Source organism: Contarinia nasturtii, unplaced genomic scaffold, assembly GCF_009176525.2.
Source record: "Contarinia nasturtii isolate CC-2019 unplaced genomic scaffold, AAFC_CNas_1.1 Cnas_scaffold_129, whole genome shotgun sequence".
Taxonomy (NCBI): Eukaryota; Metazoa; Arthropoda; class Insecta; order Diptera; family Cecidomyiidae; genus Contarinia; species Contarinia nasturtii.
Window position 1 is genome coordinate 13,075,055 of NW_022197486.1, and position 16,554 is coordinate 13,091,608.

Below are 16,554 nucleotides of genomic sequence, written 5' to 3' on the forward strand. Positions count from 1 at the left end.
AATCACGATCTGGACTTTTTTCACTGTTTGAGTGCTCTATACCGAGTCTCCGAGAGTTTCATATAAACTTGCTATGTGATGCCTATTGAATAGTAAGCGAATATCAATCGTGATTGAATCAATAGGCGTCATTTGGCTATTGCAAGGCCAGTTTATATGAAACTCTCGGAGACTCTGTATAGAGCATAAAAGTGAAAAAAAATCTGATTTTTTTTTCTCAATTCTCGAACACCACAAAATGGTCTATATCATGTGATGTGATCAGAACATAAAAATGTGTCATGTTTGTCACCCAAATCGTTGTCCAATGCTATCTCGCTCCTCCATGTATGTATGAATGTTTACAACGGACATTCTATTCACACACAACTGCGCAATAAAAATCGCTGGTACAAGCCATTTGATTGTATATGAAATTTGAGAATAAGAAGTTTTTTTTCACTTTTTGTGTGTTCTATACCGAGCCTTCGAGAGTGTGAAATATTTATATCGTTAAACTGCGTCGCATATCAAAGCGAAACAAAATTCTGTTACTAAAATAAAGAGTCTTACGGGAGTAAGACGAACTTTTCCGCACTGTGGTAGTTGTGTATTTTATTAAGAAAGTTCAAAATAATATTTGTTCGATTTTTCAAGCCTTTCAAGCGGCGTAAAGTCCGAGACCAAAAAATATGTTCCAACTTTGGCAACGAAATATTCTTTGATTTAATAGCAGAAGTACTCGAGAAAAGATTTTTCACACTTTCATGATGAACCCATTTGTACGACATTTGAAAGTATTCTATTTCTAACAAAACACTATAAAAAATATGTCTGACGTTAATTTTGCCATGAAAATTATTTTTGAAACACTTTTCATAACTAAAGTCACAAAAAATTTGGATTTTTATATGGGAGTCATGTCTGTATGCTACCTTAATGGTGTGAAACTTTGCACAGGCTATTTTTCTCACAAAAAAATAACATTCGGAGGGTTTGGAGAAATTTTAAGCAAAAGTAAGAGCACCTCCCATACAAAATATTCGTTTTTGATCCAAAAATTGAAAATTTTGTATGAGAGGTGCCCCTAATTTTGATTGAAATCTCTTCAAACTTTCAGAATGTTATTTTTTTGTGTGAAAAATAGTCTGTGCAAATTTTTACGTCATTAAGGTAGCATACAGGCATGGCTCCCATACAAAAATTAAATTTTTCGCGATTTTTTCAAAGAAACTCTGTTAAAACTTAATTGTATCTCAAAATAAACATCGGATTCGGTTTTCTCGTGCCAAAAAACCCCCCAATACATATTTTTGAGTGTTTAAGTCTACATTAAGTATGACTTTTCGACGAAAATTGGACTCTTTTTCATAGGTATCACTACAGGCATGAAATTTTTTTCCATCGACCAAAGTCGCTCAAAAGCTAATGATTTCTATTCCTCGGGACCCCCAATCATCCCGTGAAGTCAGATTTCAAATAACTTTTCTGGGGGGTGAGATAATCGATGGACAAATTTTGCGTACGGCGGACAACGTACGACGTGGAACAGACCCACAACAACCATGCTCAAAACGGCCTGATTCGGGTTCTCTGACCTCAGAAACGTCCAGAAAACATGTTTTTGAGATGTCGTAAATTTTGACCCATTGCAATACTTTCCCCTTTCACACTATGTGTGTGCGGAAAAGTAACAAGGCAGAACAGTAGCTAGTTATCAGCACAAAATGAAACTTACACATTTTGTATAATTAAAAGTCAATGTTCTTTATTCCTTTGGTAACGAAATATTGTCTCGCTTTGATATGCAACCGTTTTGAGTCGCGTTTCGATATGCGAGTAAACAATAAGTTGTTTTTATTCTAGAGCGTTCAATTAAGCTTTAGTATTTGGTAAACATTGTTGACAATGAAGGTTGAGATATTCATTAATTCAACAGCTGAAAATTGGATGAAATCGTTACTTTATTCAAACAATTTTGATATTATCAAAAAATGAACATGCTAAATGTATTTCAATTACACTAAATATATTACATAGAACAACATAGAATCAGTTTTCAAACATCATCCAAAATGTGCTAAATTTATTTCGATAAATCACTTGCTGTGTATTTATTTGGCCGTAAAATAATTCATTATGTATATTTTATGTATATTTTGTCGAACTACAGAATTTTACACTGCCTTCAGCGATATTTTCCATGTACTATCCATTTTGACGAGAATACTATCCATTTTGAATGGTTTAAGTTTTTAATGGAGGGGACTGTATCAAACGATTCTTGATTTTGTGATTTATGAAATGTTACATGATTTGCAGAATAAAAGTCATGTAGATATTGACTAGGATGTTGTACAACTTGACGTTGTAACATGATGATGATATAAATCGGTTTCACTTAAGAATAACATTTTACATTGCTATTAAAAACTAAAGTTTGATTTTATTTGTTTAGAGTTTTGTGTAAATAATGACAGTAAAAAATATAAATAGTCTACGAATTTTAATTCAAACTTTCATATTCAGAAATCTAATTTACATTGTTTTCTGTGTAAGCTGTATTTTCACAAAAAAAAAAGTTTTCCAAAATATACATTCCCTTTTGTTATCACCGAAGGCTATAAATGTAAAATGTATATCATTGCATTCAACTTAAAATCTCTGAATTGATATTATGAATTTATGTTTGTTTTTGGCCTAATAAATCGTAATATTTGTTGTTTTCAATGCTACTGTATTTGCATAAGCGAATATATCAACACATAAATGTTGATCGTTCCCGTGAAAAATATTTTACAAAATTAGTGGAAAAAATCGGTTTAGCGCATACTCGTTTTAATAGCATTTTTTATCAGTATAATCGTGTAATTTTTTTTTTCGATGTTATCGGGTTGTGTATTTTAATTCTCGACCCTTACAAACTGGGATGCAAAGTTGTTGGCATTCATTTTTTGAATGTATGTGAAGGAGTCTTGATTTTATTAGTATTATTATTATTCGAATGGAAAAGAATGCAAAAGCGAACTATTAGTGAGTTAAATTGAATATATTCAGGCTATTTTGAATATATTCAAGCAAAAATATTTTGTAAAGTGGAAATAGAGCTTGCAGTTCGTTTATGTGTGTGTGTGTCTTAAGAGATGCACTTATGGAGCCAATGTATGCATATGTTTATTTTCGACTTCATCAACTCAACCCCAATTTTGTGTGTGTGTTCCTGTCCTCATAAAATTTTATTGCTGATAAGTTCCGGACGATGGCCATCCGTAGCGAATAAATGTTGAATATTGCATGCAAAAGTTTTCCGCTTACATCTCTTTCTCCTCAGCACTTTTTCATGTACAATTGCAGTGATTAAAAATAAAAAGTTCCGCTGCGAATGGACCGAACATTGATTGCAATAAAGCCAACACAAACACTCTCGCTCGCAATATTCTTTTATTCTCGATTCCACACTAACTAACTGGTAAGAGGATAACATTAACTTAACTTCAGCTATTTTATGCAATAAACCAGCAGCATTACATTTGCATAATTCAGTAAGATTCACTCAACATGCGCTCTCTTTCTGTGTCCCTCTCTCAGTCTCGGTTACATACTTACCACCTCTTTCTCTCACTAGCTCAGGCACTAATATGCAAAATTCGCTATGGATTTTCCAACTCTTGGAACAAATCTTTTAAAATCTACACAGCCAAACATTGTTGGACATTTTACATAGAACATTTTCAAAGATAAATAAATAGACTTCTTCACTTTTTTCCTCCTCTCTCTCTCTCTCTCTCTCTCTCTACTGTCCAATGTGACTTATTTCGATTCTTTGAAAATCGATTTTATTTCAAAATAGAAAAAATGAAGAACTCCAAACTAAATGCAGAGCAAAATTTAAGCTACAGCTCGAATAATAATGGGGTAGAAAAAAATGAAACATTTAAACTCAACAAGATGACACAGAATTCTGAAAAGAATATGCAATGATAAAAATGTATTTAAATTTACTTCCGTCTTGTTTAAAATTGTTACTTTATTTCGTTTATTTTACAATATATCATACAAAAAAAAGAAGAGGAATCGACTTGAGTCATTTTTCAGCAAACAACCAGAGACAATGCAAATAATTTGTGTTGCAGATAAGAAAAATAAAGAAATTATCTGCAAAATATTTTTGCTTACATCACACGATTGTTTTGCCTGTAATAATAATAATTATTTATAATTTACGACGGGTAACTAGAAACATTTTTTTTTAAATATTAATATTGAGTGTGTGCGTGTGGTGTGTGTTTGTGCAGTGCCTAAAGGCAATGGGTTACGATTATGTTCGTATATCCTCATCGCATGACATTTGAACCCGTAACACACAGTTTGGTACACATACAACACGGCTTATTTGCATTTACGTTCAAGACGAAATTGCGCGGATAAAAATCAACCATATCATTTACACATCATTTTTTATCCTTCTCTTTCGTCTGATGCACACTCAAATTACAAATTGCCATTTAATAAATTACAAAAATATATGATATACAATTGAATTCACTTAATATTGTACTTTAGTTATAAGATGACATGGAAAGTTCATTCATCTATCATCGTCATCATCATCACTGTAATATACATAATACTGCGAACTATTAAATACATTTTGGAAAATATTGCGCACGACAAATGGTGCGTTTACGATGTTTTTGTCAAAGAAAAAAAAGTTTTCGCTGTCTGCCTTTCTGCAATCGTCTACTAAATCATATTTGGCACGCGCCCATTATTTATTACTTAATTTTTCATAAATCTTCACATTGGCCAATGCTGTTGTGCACGCATATTTGCACAATCTTTCACAGGCATTCACAAATTAAATTAGGATACATATTTATATAAATCGCATTCGCTCTTACTAAACAGACACGAAACAAAAAAGAGAGTTATGATGACACAATGAGATACATAGTATCATTGCTAGATCACTGCGGTAAATCGGTTTGACGTTAATGGGTTTAAAAGCCGCCTTGTGCTTCCAAGCAACTGCTTCGTCGTCGATGTTTATTGGCTTGAATTTCTGTGGAAAATAGTAGGGAAAATAACAAAAGTGAAAATATTATTTATTTTATTCAAAGAATAAGAGCATCGATAGAAATGCAATTCAATTCGTAACATTCTTTCGGTTTAAATATAAATCTCAAGTCTTTGAAATGTGTCGTTCGATTGAAATGCATTGACTGGATTTGAGTGTTTTGTGTGTGTGTATGTGCAATTCTAATAAAGGCAATATGAAAAGAATTAAAGAAAACTTACGTCTGTCTCGGTGCTCTGGGTCATTCCATACTTGAATTTCAGTCGAACTGAACAGAACAAACATTAAATTTCCAAAGAAATATACACCGGCCGAAATAAAGAATACTAAACGCCATTCAACTGGATCAGTATCATCTTTTACAATAAAACCAACTAGCAATGGGGCAATGATTGACATCACATTTGCTGCTGCATTCGTTAATCCCATTAATGTTCCAGCAAAGTTTGGAGCAATGTCAATATGATTAACCTATGAAAAAGTGCAGAGAAAGAGAGAAAAACATTGAAATGGTTTTAACGTTTCAAGTGAAATGTGGCCAAATGATTGGATACTGAAATAATGAAATGTCACCTTCATTTTATTCCACAAAGTTGAAATAAATTAAGAAAAACGACCAAATTTCACTCACTTTTTAACGAAAATATCATGCAATTGAACTCACCTGAAAACCTAAATACGTTGAACTATTAATGCCAACCGCAATTACCAAAAGGAAAATGGCCAAGTCTTTTTCGGTTGACGACACATATCCCAAAGCAATTAATGCGCACATTGGAACCCAATGACCTGACCGAACGAAGAACGAAAAACGAAAAACGAAAATCACACAATAAATTCATTGATTCGCACCGTCATTTCACATTGACCAATCATTACCAATAGTGTTGAACACTTTGCGACTGTATTTGAGTGGAAGACAATTTCTTCTCTCCAAAATGCCCGATAAAAAGCTAAAGAAATAGCTCAGCAACAACATTGCTAGATACGGTAGAGCTGATAGTAGAGCATTCTATGTATTTCAAAAGAAATGACATATAAAAGAAGGACACATGAGAATTCGAATTATGTTAGATGTTGTAATGCAATCGACTTGCGATATAATGTGCACGATTTGTGTGTGAGCTTGTGCATGACCTATTTATTTTTTATTTAAAGAATTGACAGTGGATTTTTACCTTTTTGATATCAAACTTCAGAACGCCTTTCATGTATGAAGGCATTTCAGTCAATAAGGTCCAGAAGCCCCAATTGTGTGCTGCATGTACAATGGCCAATGAATAGAATGGTAACGATGTGAAAATGTCACCCCATGGTGTTTTACGATGTTTCTTTTCGTCATGCTCTGGGTCCGATTCCGTATGGCCCAAAGATGATTGGATAAAATCTCGCTCTTCGGCCGATATGTACTTGTAGTCAGCTGGTGAATTGCTACCGAAGAACAACCATAAAATTGCCCATAGTCCCGATAACAAACCAGAAATATAGAAAATACTGGGCCATCCCATAAATGACGATGCCAAAATTCCACTAGTCGATAGCATTACCACTGTTCCAAACTATAACTCCAACAAAAAAAAAAAAATTACATTTATTCAATGAACGGAAATGAAACGAGACGAATAAAAAAAACTGTTACGATTTATTTGACCAACCTGTGAGCCTGAATAGCAGTAAGTTGCTAATTGAGCGCGTTCAGATACTGGTGCCCATTTTGATAGTAACGTATGTGTTGATGGAAATATCACACCTTGACATAAACCTTCGACTAAACGTAATGCGCACAATAACTGACAAATGAAATTGTAAAACAAAGTGGAATATGAAAAAAGAAAAAAAAAATTCATTAAAAACTGTACAATTACGTCAAAATTGATTCATTCCATGTGTTAAAAGTTCACACGGGACGAGTAAAGTGTAATAATCGTCGAATTTCATATCATGAGCACATTCACAAACATAAGTGCATTAAGAGAGATTAACGTGCCATGTTAATGGAATTTTTTTGGGATGATGTGTATACGCCAATGACAGAATGTGAAGACTTCAAGTCTCCTTGAGCCGACGGTGGCGCCACCAATTTCAAAGGGGACGTCAATGTAATTTAACAACTCAAATCGAAACTAAACAGCGCGCCAATTTTGAAATTTGCTGCCATTTCCTCCCATTGGTATACGCACATCAAATGACACAAATGCCACAAATTGAAAATGATGTGCATCGTTTTGTGATTTTAAATGGACTTTGTGCATTTTACGATATGTGTGTGGGTGTGTGTGCGATTTAGTGTTTTACCTGCCAGTCACCGTACTTAATGCTCAGCGGTGTAAGCATTGTTAGTGCTGAGCATAAAAGCATCGACCACAATAAAATCCTTTTAGCTCCAATCCGTTGAGCCAATTGACCAGCCGGTACTTGTGACCACACGTATCCCCAGAAGAAACTGCTTAAAACTAATGCTTTTGTCTTTTCATCCCAATCATGGTCCTGTGAAAATTTAATCATCACATTATTAATTATTATTCTTATTGCATTAATGAGCACATTGTGACTGGATTTTAAGTGGTTTATGTATTGTGTAAGAGACACAAAGAATATATACTATATATTCACCTCAAATTCTGGATTGGCGGCATGTTTATCAGTAATGGCAACAATTGCTACCGACAGATTAACACGCATTGCATATGCCAATGTCAGTCCCAAAAATAGCAGAAGCGCCTGCAAGTGCCGTACACCAAATATACTGCTGGCTGCATGCTCAACACATACGCAAGAAAAAAAAAGAAGAATAAAAATCAATAAAATGAAAAATTAAATAGAAAAAAATTTAAGAATTAAATGTGTCTATCTCTTTCATGAGACAATCGCTATGAATATTCAAATATCGAGTCATAAACATTTTAAAGCGTTTTTATTATAAAATGCGCGAATTTTGAACGTAAAATCATCTGCACACAATTCATGCTTTTACTAAAATCCATCAATTTCATTCAGTATTGTTTGTTATTCTATTGTCTATCGACCATTCCCCTGATTCTATCTCTATCAATCTGTTAACTCTTTTTAATATTTAAAAATGTTATCATGGTGAAAAATTAATTGCGTGCATTTTTGCATAGATAATATCACTAATTAAACACAAACATTGAGCAACGTTGCTTTCACCAATCGATTGATAATCTTCTCGACGCGTTCGCGATGTTGACGGCAACAGCGACTCAATCTCCGATTCGGATGTCGTTGAAAACATTTTTGTGGTTGTGCGTCTCTTCTTTCGTTTTATGTTTAACACAACAAAGAGTGAGAAATATAGAACAGATCAACTAAACTTGGCGAATAATTTCAAATTTAAATTGCAAATCAATAAATTTGGTTCTTTTGTTTTTCAAATAATGACGCCCATTTATTGAAATGCCATTTAACCATTTAACAAAGACTTTGTAATTGGAGTTTGCTCGTTTCAGCTTTTTCTACGTTTTGTTCTATGCTCTCACTCTCAAAACCATTTAGCTTTTGCTAACTTTGTTTAAAACTTGTGGCGTTTGTTGGTTCTTTATTTCTTTTTACTGTTGTTATTAGTAGTTATCGGATGTTCACTGGTTTTAAACAGTAAACGAAGATGTTTTTGAGATGTGTGGATGACATCGTTTTTGTTCCGACGGTTTTTATAAGTTCATTACATTGATAAGTCAAAGAACGAACGAACGAACAATTTTTGGAAAATTACAATGCACGAACGATCGAAAGAAAAAAAACAATCACAAAAGCACTTGGATAGCGTGTGTACTCATTTGAATGACACGGTAAATATTGCATTAGCGAGGGCAATGCATTATTACCAGTGCGTTTTTGAACAGTGTTTTTTTTTTATCTGTTTTGCTTTGCTAATCACGCTTTGTGTCTATCATTCTATTTCTTTGTTGTCAAACTAAAGAAAGTCAATAACAACAAAAAAACGTGCTGTGTTTGTATACATCTGCTGAATAGATGTTTTGACAAGTAACTCAATTTACTATTGCGTGTGTGTTTGTATGCGTATATATAATATATATTTTATGTCATGTTTTGTTCAGCAATTCAGCAGATTATGTGCGCTGCATACATATTCAAAATGTCATGTGTTTTTGCTCATCGCTAAACTTTCAGGCGTTTTTTTCTCACTTCACTATAATTTTCATAATAATCTTCAAATCAATAGAAAAAAAAAACACCAACAAATGCTCTACAAAAAATACTAGTATGAGATGTTCTATGCCGAATTTTTTTTTCCTTTAATTTATTTTGTGAACATTTGATTTTAGGTCTGAACGCACAGTGATTATTGAAATTCCAATGAACTATCATTTGACCGTAAACATAAATATAATGCTAAATTTGCGCAACAAAACGGCAAACGACAATAACGGCTGAATTGCAATGAAGAGTAAAAACACACAATGCAATTCACACATAACCATTCCATATGCCGATATTATCCCATTCATGATTATTGTTTTTTTTTCTCGATAAATGGAGAGTACTTGATTTTAGTAGTTGAGCATTTCAAAGGTTTCTTCAGTTCATTGATTCGATTCACTTCACTGTGGGAATTCTCTCTCTCTCTCTCTCTCTCTCTCTCTCAATTGTGTGCATCTCATTTACTTGAATGTTCGGTTCGTTGTCACGTTATTTCTATGGTTGCCATTCTTTGTAAAATTGCCAATAGAATGTTGCATGTTTAACCCACTTTTAAGTGCGTTTTTTCTATCATAAACGTCTTCTATTTTTCATTGTATTTGGTTCTGCTTGCACGCTCCGTTGTTGGTGACATTCACTCTGCTATCAAAATGGTCACTTTTTGTTTTTTTACAGTTGCTATCAATCGAACGTTACACAATGCAAATTTCTCACGTAATACTTCAATAATTTTCATTAAATATATTGTTGGGATATAACATGTTTTTACTCAAATTTCGCTAAACCAAAGAAAAGAAAATCTTCAATACTTATTAAATTTATGGCGTACCTCGCAACTTTGGTAGAAAAAATGTATTTTTCTTTTTCACTTTTTTCTGCAGTTTTTTACACAAATATTCAGAAGAAAGGAAAAGGAGAATCGCGCGACCCAATCCCTACTTGAACATTTCAATACACATCTAGCGTAAATCTTTCGACAAAATTTTAAGCCACAAAATTATCGAAGAAATTTTTTTCATTCCCATAGAAAAGAATAATATTTTTGTTGAATTTAAACAGCAAAAATATTTTATTGAAATTTTAAGGAAAACTCCTTTTCTCATACTCAAGCCGAAATTCTTCAAACAAAAACCAAAACAAATAATTTATGCGTTCGAATCTTAACGTATTTTTTTGTTCATTTCATTTCAATGGTTTAAACTCACCGCCACCAACACCACTGGCTGCCGCACTAATTGGATCAGTTAATTTCATTTTAAACAAACGAAAAAAGTGTGTTCAGTGTGTCCGCGTTCCTTGCGATCTACAATTCGAATGCACTCGCTTTGCGAATAGAAATTATGAACTATCTGCAAAACAGTCCAAATTCAAACTAAACGTTATACGCCGGGGGTTTTAAATTTAAAAAAAATTATATATATAATTGTGTATTGAGCAGTAAAGAGTAGCGTCGCATATACTGATTCAGATTTAATTCTTTTCTTCTTCTTTGTTATTTTGTACAAAATAATTTATTTCTCCACATTTATTGTGTGTTTGTGGTTGTATGGCGTTCGGTGTGTACGAAATGATACTGTGAATATTTTGATTCTGTGTGCGCGCCCGTTTACCGAACGGCAACGGGTTCCAGTGTGCTACCAGCAGAGTGCTACTGAAACGATCCAAAGCTAACGAGAATAAGCTGACAAATGAAGCGAATTAAAGAGTGAAAGAGAGGATGATCCACACCGCACACCAGATCGCCTATACACATTTAGCCAGAGATTTGCGTGAAAGAGAGCCAACAAATGAATCAGTTAACTCATAACTCTTTCGCATTCACGCTCGATCACTTTATAGTTGAATTTTCATTGAGTGGGATTTTGGATTGTTCTTTTTTCGTGTGTTTTATTTTTACTTTGTTTTTCGTTATGTTTTTTTACGGTGTATTGTTGTATTTTATATAGTTCTTTCCATTTGATTACATGGTTCTATCGTTCATTAACATTGTGTGTAATGACTATGTAATACATTGATTCGCTCGATACCAAGTGCACTTACAAATTAATTTATATACATATGTTGTAATTAAATGTATGTGTTTTCTTATTCGAAGTAGTAAACTTCTCTTTTTTTTGTTCATTTTATTTCCCTCGATATTGATGTGCTGATAAAATCCGATATATATAATTATCACAATTATCAATGAACATCATCGGCTATGATTGGACTGGTTTACGTTGCAGTTGTACTCTCCTTTTATATTTCAAATAATTTATTGTTTTCAAAATCGATTTCAAGCGAAACATTGTTTTGATTTTATGAATGCGGTCAATCGAATCATGATAACATTTTGGTTCATCAACTGATGGATTCCAATGACTGCTTCAATCAACATTTATCATTGTGTATTTTCAGTAGTTCATCGTCGAGCGATCAATGCTTTAATAAAGATTAGATATTATGAAGTCGATTTTTTTTATCAAAATATCACTGCAAGTTTACCACCGTCGTCATTGTTGATAGTCAATCTTACACTCGACATGTACATGAAATATACGTAAATATCATATAGTCAGCCGCATGAAAGCCACATGAAATAACATATTTGTTTTACTAACAACATTCTTTTCAAAGTGGAATTCAAATGTAATGTACTTGAAATGATGCTTACAAATGCTTTAGAGTCAATTTGCAAACTTTCAACAATAAAAACAACAACAAGTCTTTTCACACTGCAAACACATTTCAACAATTTTATCTTCTATCTTCCTATCTGTAGTTCTTTCTCTCTATCTTTGTTTGAAATTTGGCGACGTTAAATGCTAAATATTTACCACCGAAATCACAAATTCTGCAATTCAACGTAAATGACGCTCATTTTTTTTGTGCGCGGTAGAACTTTGGAGAGTGTTTATTTTTTCCACAAATGAAAAGAGTTTATTGTTCTTGATCATTGTGCGCGCACTCGCTTAATTGAAATTTGCGAATCTTTTGTGTGCGTATGTTCATGTAGAGCCAAATTAGCATCAACCACTTGTGTGTCGTCCCATATTGATTGTGCTTAACAAATTCAGTTAATTTTCAAAATAGTTTTGGCATTCGATTGCTTCCGCAATATTAATTATGATTTTTTTTCTCTACGCGTTCATAGACCATAAACATCATCATTTTTGCATTACTATGCATATATATATTTATTTTATCAATTGCGTTTTCACTTTTTTTGTTTTTTGGAGTGCGTGAGTGTGTATGCGCCATTTGAGTTAAGTGGTGCAATTTCACGCTATGCATAAATCATTGCGAAATGAAATTCAAAGCCAAAAAAATGAAAACTGAAATATGCGTAGCCCATTCTTCAATTTAAATTTTGATTGACCATGGTGAATGAATAAACAAATAAATTATTAAGAGGAAAAAAAATTGTTTCAAAATCATAATGACAAACAAACACCCATTTATCTAAATTACTTCATTAACAAGGTGAAAATAGAGTGTTATAAACAAATTATGACAAAATTCCAAGCGATTCTGTTTATTTTCCGTGGCCGACAAAATTTAAATTTGATGCGGGCAATGTCACCGTCTAGAGATGAGAATTTTCTAGGAAAAACACTTTTTTTTTTATATTAATCGCTCACGGATATGAATGACATGTGACACAGAATTTCTTCCGACAGAGTAGCAATAGACAGTGTTAGATGTTTTACATCGAGATCAGTAAGATGTAATCAATTTAACTACTGAGCGAAAGAGACAGTGTGCATGTGTAAGCGTCCGTAACTTAACACGAATTCAACACGGAATTTCACACGAATTAAACAACCAAAAACATGTTCGGTAAAAAAGCGATAGTGAATCGCTGAATAAATGATCAAAAAAAAAACATGTTTTTTCTCTCTGTATACATATAATGTACCGAATAATATAATTGACGAATTAAAATTCCTTCGTTTCACGCCAAACGTATTATCGAGATTCCATAGTCTTGTTGAGTTTCAACGAGATATAAAAACGAAAAAAAACAAACAAGAAAAGTGAATTTTGAATCAGATGAAACGTTAGTGAAATAGACGAATGGAAAATACATGATGGGGGAGTAGGCGAGAAAAGAGGTGTGCAAATTACGGACGGCATATCATTCATAGTGATGTACGGTTGGCGCGGCGTCAGTTGAATCGCACGAGTTTAAAAGAAAATACAATCAAATCCTCTATTTAATTAAATGGTTTTGAATATTATTCCAATACACATTTGACCCTCAAACCGGTTGAGTTGCTGACTTGATGTAAATGTGTGTGCGTGTGTTGACATGTGCTGGCTTTGATTTGATGCACAAAAAAGCCTTTTTGTTCTAAGGCATTTTGTGTGTACAAAGCTTTGGGCTTTTTTGTTTGTTTGTTTTTTTTTTTTGTTTATCGCATTAAAATTTATACTGTATCATGGACTTGGTGAGTCAATTTTATGAAAGACGTACGCTTGCGCACATTTAATCATTGAATGAGCGCATTGCGCAAATACTGATGCGGTTGACAATGATTATGAGCCTCCTTGAGCTCATCTCGTCATTTTTACTCGCACTGAATTTTCGATTAAGTCATACATTGTATCATTTAACTCGTGGTTGTTGTCGTCGTCGTTGTCATTTCACCTATATTTATAAATGTTACACTATTTTATTGATAAATCAACGTGCTACTGTTTGTACTCATTTCATTTCCAATATCACGTTGGAAACATACACAAAACAAAAACCAATGCAACTGTAATAAAGATAATTCACAAAAGTGGTTTCGATTGAAGAGCACAGATTGAATAAAGTGAAACATATATAAACGAGGGAAAAAATGATACGTTTATAATTTATTGACCAATCTCACCTTGATCTCCTCTTCACTTAAGAGAATTTTTGCCGTTGTTGCAGTCGTTCATTCGGAATGCCTGTACGCACAAACTGAAATGCATTTGAAGAGAGAAAGATAGCAATACATATACGGTGATATAGTTTATGCTATTTATTATTATATAGAGATTTGGTACATAGTTTAAATCGATTGCATTGACTAATTGATGATTGAAAACCGATTTACTGATGATCGGACCATTCTTAGACCATTTTAGGTTTAAATAGAAAAACTGGATTGGACCGAGTACAAATTAAGCGCTTCAAATCAGAACATTTTCTTGACAATAAAAACTTATTCAATATTTGTAAAGGAATCAATTGTCATTTATGGTATTTTATTAGTACTGGTAAAACAAGTCAAGTTTGGAAATAGATCAAATGCAGAGTTATACATCCAGTTGTGGCACTTTTAAGTCTTCATATGCATTACGCCGTTTCGGAAGTCCGTACTCAGTTCCATACGAAACAAGCTCGCCGACTTTCAATTAGTTTCATTGGATTTTTAGTTTGTGCCAAATTAACGAGTGTTCGCAAGTGGGTGGAGAAATCAGTCTGAAATCCAACTGAATGGCCTCGGTCCCGAGTTCGAATGAAACCAAATTTTTTTATACCCGAAATATTCTTGGGCTGGACGATTGTCGGTCAGGCTTTCGGGTCAAGACCCAGATGCGATATTGCACCAAAATACGGAATTAAAAAAACGTAATATAAACACTGTTTAAAAACAATATTGATTTAATGACTGTCTGCACATAATCAGTGGTTTCATCGTGAACGAAAAATAAATTATCGTTTCAATTATCAAACAAAAAAGTATTTCCTAGAAAGGTGAACATTTCTATATATATTGCAGACCCATAAATATTTGCGCAAATATCCAAACGAGTACGCAATGTGTTGCGTTTTATGATGTCGAATTGTGATTTACGCCAAATGCGAACAAAAAAGATCAACAACAAAAATATATAAGAACAGTTGCTGCAACACGAATAATTTCAACAACAGCGCAAAGCAAATCAATAAACAAAAAAGAATCATCAAATAAATAACGAATCTGTGCACATTTTATTGACCGAACGTACTTGTCGCTGGAATGTTTATGGTTTTTGTGCTTTAATGTGCATTTCATAACAGAAACAAATGCAATAGTGCCAGACGGCGTCTATCAATGCGCGAACACCCATGTTTTATGCTGATTTGACTAACGAAAATATTCGATAAATTTTCGCACAATAACTTTGATGCTAAATCACACTTTTTAAAAAAATCATTTTTACTGCCGCAAATTTCAATTATCGTCGTTTGTTAGTTCTTTGAATAATAGTGCGTCGTGCGCATAATAGTCTTTGATCAACTTTGAAAAAGGTCATCGCACATCGCAAATCGCAATCGTCGATTTGAAAACGCACATTAGAGTCTTTGAATGCGCACGTAATCATAAAATTCCATTTGAATTTAAAATATTTCGATATATTGATATGCTGTCAGATTCACCGGAATCGAATTAAAACAAACGACACACGATCAATGAAAACCGATTTCGATTTTAAACGATAGAAAAGGAAGCAGCGAAAACTTCACACATACAAAATTATAATAATAAAATACGCTTGACTATATTGTGTCATTGATAATTTCTTGCGCTTCCATTCATATCGATGTGATATTCATCGCATATCAATTGTCCGATATGCACTGTTCACTTAACTTTATATCAAAATTAAACTTACCACAAGATTCATATCGACGATTTCGCACCATAGCTGTCGTTCAATTTTTTCTTCGTTCTCTCTTGATTCAATGGACTTTTTTTATGATATTAATGGAGACTCAAGACAATTGTTTACATATGACACTAATCGTACACGTTTCGGGTCGAATTTTTGTTATGCCAAGTGGTTCACGAAAAAAATGGACTGAAAATTCAATTTAAGTGTTTATTGCCCCGAATTATAATGAATCTGCGGGTCTGAACAAATTCTATGATGATTACATCAACAGAGAAAAAGTAGAGAGGATCCTTGATTGTCGGCACGATATTTTCCACATTTGACAGTTCCCAAGATACTAATTATAATATTATGAATTCTCAACCACTTAACATCATTTTCACACTGGTCTACGTCGAAAATTTTCTCTCTGTCTCTCTTTCTGTCTCAATTCCATTTATCATAATACTGATGAAATTTCTCTCTCTCTCTCTTTCTCCCTCATTCTATCTCGTATTATGTATTTTTGTCGCATGCCAACAAAATCTGGTCGATAGAATACATCGTTATCACATTAAAGTGGCTTCGCTATCTCAATAGAAATTGAATAATACTGAAACGTAAACAACCTCGGTTGCCGACGCATCTCTGTGAAGAATTATAAATTTAAAAAGAATGCAAGAGCTGTCAAAATTCTGTACAATGTGCAAATCAAGTGAATTTAA

General features: G+C 33.3%; 2 protein-coding genes across 4 annotated transcripts in view; one reads left to right on the forward strand and one right to left on the reverse strand.

Annotated features, from left to right (window-relative positions):
- LOC116345972 overlaps positions 1 to 16,554 on the forward strand; it is an 80,584-nt gene that overhangs the window by 36,315 nt on the left and 27,715 nt on the right. The window lies entirely within an intron of this gene.
- Positions 3,977 to 16,115, reverse strand: LOC116346007 (putative inorganic phosphate cotransporter). 3 transcript variants are annotated; one of them, XM_031775911.1, is made up of 9 exons: positions 15,851 to 16,115; positions 7,670 to 7,809; positions 7,352 to 7,543; positions 6,712 to 6,846; positions 6,235 to 6,615; positions 5,936 to 6,068; positions 5,721 to 5,845; positions 5,278 to 5,527; positions 3,977 to 5,041 (listed from the first exon to the last, which is right to left on the reverse strand). In XM_031775911.1, the coding sequence occupies exons 1-9, from the start codon at positions 15,879 to 15,881 to the stop codon at positions 4,980 to 4,982; spliced, it is 1,449 nt and encodes a 482-aa protein (XP_031631771.1). In that variant the 5' UTR covers positions 15,882 to 16,115; the 3' UTR covers positions 3,977 to 4,979. The 3 variants fall into 3 exon arrangements, with proteins under 3 accessions (XP_031631771.1, XP_031631762.1, XP_031631753.1); XM_031775902.1 differs by lacking the exon at positions 15,851 to 16,115 and adding an exon at positions 10,441 to 10,894; XM_031775893.1 differs by lacking the exon at positions 15,851 to 16,115 and adding an exon at positions 8,204 to 9,588.

Bases quoted from the DNA above. Each gene is read 5' to 3' on its own strand.
- LOC116346007 (XM_031775893.1), bottom strand. From the start codon at position 8,309: ATGTTTTCAACGACATCCGAATCGGAGATTGAGTCGCTGTTGCCGTCA. The intron at 7,544-7,669 runs GTGAATATATAG...AAATTTTCACAG, and splicing joins CCGCCAATCCAGAATTTGAG to GACCATGATTGGGATGAAAA. The intron at 5,846-5,935 runs GTAATGATTGGT...TCGTTCGGTCAG, and splicing joins CAAAGTGTTCAACACTATTG to GTCATTGGGTTCCAATGTGC.